General features: G+C 35.6%; 1 protein-coding gene across 1 annotated transcript in view; it reads right to left on the bottom strand.

Moving 5' to 3' along the window:
• The window catches only part of LOC103807306 (ephrin type-A receptor 6-like), a gene marked incomplete at both ends in the record, with an annotated part of 47,581 nt that extends 40,875 nt beyond the window's left edge, over positions 1-6,706 (bottom strand). The window contains one exon of the mRNA XM_009080034.1: positions 6,521-6,706. Within this exon, the coding sequence (XP_009078282.1) occupies positions 6,521-6,706 (186 nt within the window). The remainder of the gene's footprint in view (positions 1-6,520) is intronic.
• Between the last annotated feature and the right edge of the window lie 240 nt (positions 6,707-6,946).

Raw genomic sequence — 6,946 nt, forward strand, 5'->3', positions numbered from 1 at the left:
TCAATCACATGTATATTTAGTAGTCTGGTTTTGCCTCTCTACAGAAGAAGAAACAAATGTACAGCTATCGAAATAAATCAACCAAATACAACTTGTGAATCGGGATCATTGATTGCTTTATATACACTCTTTAACCTCCTCACTCCTTTAACTGTCAGCTGCAATTGCCATTGTCATTTATAATTGTTCTCATCATTGCTCATATGGTTTTCCTACACAGGCATCAGATCAGCCATGTTGTGCAGCAAATCTGTCAGCACAGTGCAATCTTGTCTCCCGCTGTTATTCATTGAATCTTCTGGTTGCACTTGTTAAAAAAAGCCTCAACCCTTCATATATCTCCCCACACTCTATCTTGCCCTTTAGCTTGCTTTACCCTATTCTTCTCTACTTTCATGGTGAAAAAGTACACACTTCATTCAGAAGACATGTAGAAATAATCTGTCGTTAATAGTGATGCTAATTATGTAAATTGATGACCATGCATTTCCTTTAAAAGAAAAGGAAAAAAAAAGTAGTCTGGCCATATCTCATCTACAGGGCTTTATCTTTTTATGGTTGTTAGTGGGAATTATTTTTGTCACCTATTTTACTACTAGAACCACATCTCACGTCAAAGCATCTAAAATATCTTTGAAAGTCGGGTCCTACATCTCTGAATACAGATATCTGAAGGCAAAGGATCCTGAATGAAAGTGAAATCCTGCTTCTCAGATGTAACCTATAAAAGTAGAATTACAGAAGTTTAGTTATGTTAGATAGTGTATCATGGCCAGATTAAGCTGCTGCTAAAAAGATGTTAGATGTTTGACTGTTTGACAATATGCTTTTTCTTCATTGCTTATCGTTCTGTGAAAGATGTTACAGCAGAATTGACAGTTATGATGTATAACTTGCTAGCTGAAAAAGAGAAAAGAAGAACATAGAAATGTGACTGATTTAAGCTGCAGGAAACCAAAATGTCCTTTTGAATTCTGAAAAAAAATAATTCCCAGAATGTAATGCATGAAAGACAAATTCAATTTTTCCAAAGGTTTAAAAGCTAATTTCTTCTAAGTATGTGTCATTCAGAAGAATCAACTATTGTGTATTCTTAATTTGTGCCAGTAACCTTCAACTAATGGATGCATCACAGTGTGCATGTGTTATTTGAAATGCCCAGACACATGCATGCATGCATAAAAATAGCTCAGTACTATCAACATTAATTAAATTCTTTGACTACCAGTTCATGAAGGGTAACCTATTTTGCCAGAAGGCTACAGATACTTGGTTTTGTCCATGTTACAGCAGTCATGTGCACAACTCTAACTTAAAGCTCTGTATTTTGGATGATATTTTAGTTAATTGATCTCATAAATTTGGCTAACAATGCAGGTGGTGGTTGTAGCTTTTATATTAATATCCTGGCCACAGCAACACCGAATTCAGTAATTTGTTGTAATATTTATATAGGAAAGGAAAATACAGGGAGTGAGCCAAATTTAAATTTGCAGCTCCACTTCCTGAAGAATTTATAACACAACTAAAATCTTGCCATTTTGTCTGTCATTATGTGCATATCTACAATATGCTTCACCAGACAAATTCAACTTTACATGCTGATGCCATGTAAAGGCCACTGGCTAACATGACACACATATAGTCTCACCCTCACTTTGCGTCACAGTGGATTGTCCATTAGCAGAATGGAAGATATTAATGGATAAATAATGTCTTCACACACTGCTGTGTATCTGTGGTGCATATGGCAGGTGCAAGGGCATGGGTTCAAGGGCTGGGTCTGCTGCCATTTTGGCCTCCAGCAAGTACATCTGTGCCTGGATATGCTAGTGATGTACTGGGTTTACTGACAGATGTAAATGTCAAGACCTGAAAGTGGTTACACTGTAGGTTATAAACAATTCTATAATGCTGATACGGAATTTATTAACCATGTATGTTTTCTGTTGGTCCTAAAGGTTTTAGTTTTCAGAATTGCATGATAAATACTGCAATGTAGGTCACATTTTTTGGATGTATAATCATAATCATATTTTGTAAGCTCTCATGGTGTAGCCTACTTCAAATAGTCACATCTTGACTCTTAAGAGGCCAACATTTAAACTTTGCAGAATCACATTTCCTGGGAGTACAATTTCACCATCCATGACTGAGGTAAGAATATTACAAACACTGACACAAAATTTCCTCAATCCTTTTGCATAACAACCAACTATACAATATCGTATGTATAATAAACACATGTACTGGAAAATATGTCGTCTTCTGAAATGAATTCTGAACTTCATTTAACAGGTTGGAGAAAAGGGCAATATTAGATTCATTACAGTAGAAGGATTAAAGGGCTAGAGCACAATGTCTTGGCTGAAAAAAAAGATGAATACATTATGTCCTGCAGTTTTGAAAAATGAAAAATGGGTCAGATATGAAGAGCTACAGACTGTAAACTGTAGTGAAAGAGGATCATTCTGCTGCTTTGCCTTCCTCATAGGTAGGACAAGGCAAGATGCAATGATTTTAGGGCTTTTGTTGCACTTGAATGGGTTATATAAAATAATTTAAAAAGAAACTCAATGACTAAAGGTTTGAATTTAATCTGCTAGATGACTGACTATAGATTTCAGAACTGCAATAGTATTCACAATTTGAAAGCCACTAAATCAAACCAGTAAGGAGACAATAAGGGAGTTGAAAGTGTCATTCCAAACCCAGATTTGATTCTTACACAAAACCAGAAATCTAGGATCTGTCTTCATTTATCCTCCTTTTGTGAAGGAACTGTTTTGAAAATTCTTCTGGAGAATATCCATATACATAATGTTGCTAAAGAAAATTAATGCCTTAAAAAGATTAATTTTGTAAGTGTGACAGGTGTAAATCCTCCAGTAGTCAGAAACTGGAAACTTTAGGGTAAAGTCTGAGGGGGAAGGGAATAAACAAATTATGAATGCAATAAAGCCCTTGTGTGCATTATATTTTCTATTGACACAGTATTACAAAGTACTGATTAGGCTGTGCTTTAAACTATTGTGTAAGATACCATCAAGCTAAACTAACTGTAGATTCCAGTCTGGATTTTTTCCCATATAGTTACAATAGTCAGAGTCCATTTTTCATGTCTTTTGTCAGATACAGTTACACTGTCAGATGTTTGCTGTAGGCATAGCTTTAAGTTACTTTACAGACTTTTCTGGGAAGTCTGTAACACAGACTGCAACATTATGTAGAAGCAGAGGACACATCTTACTTCTACATAGCCCAGCTTTCAATGGTGGTCACATATGTTTGCACTGGAGAAAGAAGTTGTTTTTCTTATACCTGTTTATGAACCAGCAGCAGCTTGGTCAAGGACATAAAACTGATCCATGCCCTGACACACCCAAGAAGAGGTCCCAAAATTATCATTGTGCTAATATGGCTTGAAATGGAAACATGGATGTTTTTATAAAGTGCCCATGCATCGCTCACAAATTTGCAAGGCAATAAGCATCCTTTTATGGCAAACCATACAAGGAATGGTGTTGCTAAAACAAACCAAACAGGAATAAAGTTTCCCTTGTGACTTCTGATTAGCAACATAAGTGAATGATCAGATCCAGATTCTGTGCTATGGAGCATTTGCTGTGACCCAGCAAATTGCCCTTGAAATGAACTCTCTGCTAACAGAAAGCTTCTGCTACAGCAACTGTTCTGCCTACTGCTCTCTGTGATTAGGGACTGCAGTTAGGACAAATGAGAAATGAAGCAATCAGAAAAGGGAATTAAAACTCTGCTTCAGACCTACTTGTGAGCAGGCTTAGTTTAGCATTTTTTCATCCTGTACAGTACATATTCCATAGCAATTTTGAAAACAGTATAATTTAAAAGTTAACATCTGCTTAGCTGGTAGGACCAGATAAAAGCTCTCATTTGTAATGAACAGGCAAATTTGTTATTGTCCCAGTCAATAGCTATTGAACTTGGTAGAGCACTTCTGCTTATTACAACCAAACCCTTTTTCTTTTTTGTTCAATAGTCAATGACAATGTAATGGAAGTTACTGCTTACAAACTGATGCAATATATATCAGCAATAGCTAGAAGTTAATGACTAATGGTTACAAAGAGGAAAGCATGTGCTAAGAACAGCATTACACATCTATTAATCAAATTTACTGCATCCAATGTGCCTTAACAGGTTAGTGGAACTGTAATGCACATCAGACAAATAGTTTCTACTGTTATTAATCTAAGTTTTAGCACAGAACACCTTTTAATCATGCTGTCATTACATAAATAATTTGGCTGGGACATGGTTCTGTCTGACTTTTACAGCACACCTTTTAGTTATAGGAAATTTCTGTCCCATGGTGAATGCTGCAATCCTGGACTTAGTGAAATTCAAGGCAACTGTTCTTCTCCAAGCTGAAGTCATGTTATTCTCTAAATACCACAGCTGGGGCAGTATAAATGCAAAGCAACGTCCTAAAGATAAACTGGAAAGAGTACATGTGTCCATCTCTCAGCCTGCCTTCTAGCTTTTTCCTGCAGCAAAGCAGTAATGCACAACCTTGTCTTTCACACTTTATATAATTGCACTTTCTATGCCTTGGGGTGAAGTTTATTGATAATTCATGTACTCTTTTTACATTCTATCATTATGGCTGTATAATTGTTTTATTTTTTAAAAAACCTGCCTGACCCAAAAGTATTTTCTTTCAAACTTTCACTACTTATTTTATATCTGAGAGATGCATACAGTGCAGTGGGACTATAACAGTAGCACCTACTATATTTTATATTTCCTCTAAACAAACATTACAAAACAATAATAAAGTTCATTGACTCCTTAGAGAAAAGCAGAACTGCTACTGATGACTTCTTGCCTTACAGTTTTCTATAATCACCTTTCCTGTAGAACTCAAGCAAATATTCCAATGTTGGAGCACTGATTTCTGTTGTTTTCTGCTTTCTGAAATCAGTATTAATTTCTCTCTAGACTAATGATGAGACATTACAGAAAGAAAATTTAGAAAAGTGGCAAAGATTAAACAATCATGCCATTGCCAAGTACATTATCCTGTACTGTGTATGCACCATTTAACTGGATTTAAACAATGTTTGTAAATCACAGCCATTTGCCCTTTACAGAAATGAGACACACCCTACTAGATTCACCACATGGATCCTAGTCATTCCTGTGATACTGGTTCATAAACTGCCCATGCTGGTGAAGACTGGTATGATTTAATTGTTGCTATGCTGCTCATTATGAAGCAAGGAGCTAAACTCAGTTGAGTTCCTACATATTTACATCTCTGGACAAAAATGTCCAATGCTGCTCAGCCACTACTAACTTGCGTTCTTGTTTGTTGTCAGCAGAGCAGTTACTGGCAGGAGAGCAATGGAGAGGCTATGCCATATCTTTCCTGGAATGCAATGGATTCTGTTAGTCTAGGAACCAAACATTCCTAAATAATAATTAATTAATCCTTGCAGTACTGTATGAAGAAAGAAGAAGATCCTCTTGATCTTAATTTAGAACAACAGAGACATAGATTTGAGTCAGGTCTTTCCATAAACCTACTGAATTTCCATTCCAATGACATGTTCAGGAGCTATACTTTCCTCCCTGTTGTAGTCCTTTGTGTTTTCCAAAGATCTGATGTTGTATAAAGGTGAAAATGGGAAATATTCATAACCTATTTATTGTATTTACTGCGATGATAAGAGGAGATAATTGTTTTATACACACAACACTTCTCTTTAAAGAAAAATACTGCAAAAAAGAAAAGTACTGCAAATTAGCAAACAACATGACCTGGTTAAGACAATGATTAGTTCTGAAAATAATATGAGTTGTTTAATTCACTACTGGAAAAAGTTGGCCTTAAAGAAATTACATGCATGTTAATAAGACTTTTTACTTAATACTTGAATGATGACTAGATATTTCAGTGTTTCAGAAAAGACCATACCACCACTGAAAATGCTAAATTTCAGAAGCAAGGGATATCTCTTGGCAGCTGCAACAGTTACAAAGAGTAAGACATTTCATAGATTTTTCTAGAATTTTAGAAAATAATTTATGAGTGTACAATAAGTTATAAAGAATTTACATTTTATTTCCTTAAAATGAAAAATTCACCTCTTCTGGTACCAAAATCAATAAACCAAATAAATAAAAATACTTGTGGAAAACAATTTAACTTCATTTTCAACTCAATTACATTTATGGTAGTCTCCACTTGCCTATAGGCAACCTCTACAGTCTATTTCACGAGAACCTGTAAAGACTTGATTTGAATGCCCATTATTGTCATTAAAACACAAACCCAAAACATTTCTAATGGAAAACAGATAGGTTATGCATTTCCTATTATTGTCCCAAACTTTGCAGTATCAACAGTCACAATGACTTGGATTTCTGAGATTTGCAATCCATATTGAATGTGGAGGCAATGCTTAATTTTGATACTCAATGACATAGAATGGGAAAACCAACATATAACTATTAACTAAAGCTATTAGTTACTTACTTTTTGTAACAACTCCTTCAAGGCGAATTATATTTGGGTGATCAAATTGTCCCATGATACTAGCCTCTCTCAGGAAATCTCTTCTCTGCCTGTCCACATAGCCACCTTTTAGAGTTTTAATTGCAACAGGTATCTCTCTTTTTCCTGGTGTCTTCAGACGTCCACTGCATACTTCTCCAAACTCACCTTAAACAGATAAAATATTTGTTAGATCATTCATGGTGCCTGTACACAAAAAGAAACTCACATATCCTGCAGAAGTGGACAGAGAAGTATCAGATGGAATATTCAAGTTCCTGAGTTTCATCACATCTCAAAAAGTCAAAATATTCAGCAGTATTCCACAACAAATAATGACCTTTCCTTTGTGTCCCACTACGAAATCATGGGGACTCGTATTGTCCCTGCAGCAGCCAAACCCTCTGC

This window comes from Acanthisitta chloris, unplaced genomic scaffold (genome assembly GCF_000695815.1).
Source record: "Acanthisitta chloris isolate BGI_N310 unplaced genomic scaffold, ASM69581v1 scaffold1778, whole genome shotgun sequence".
NCBI lineage: Eukaryota > Metazoa > Chordata > Aves > Passeriformes > Acanthisittidae > Acanthisitta > Acanthisitta chloris.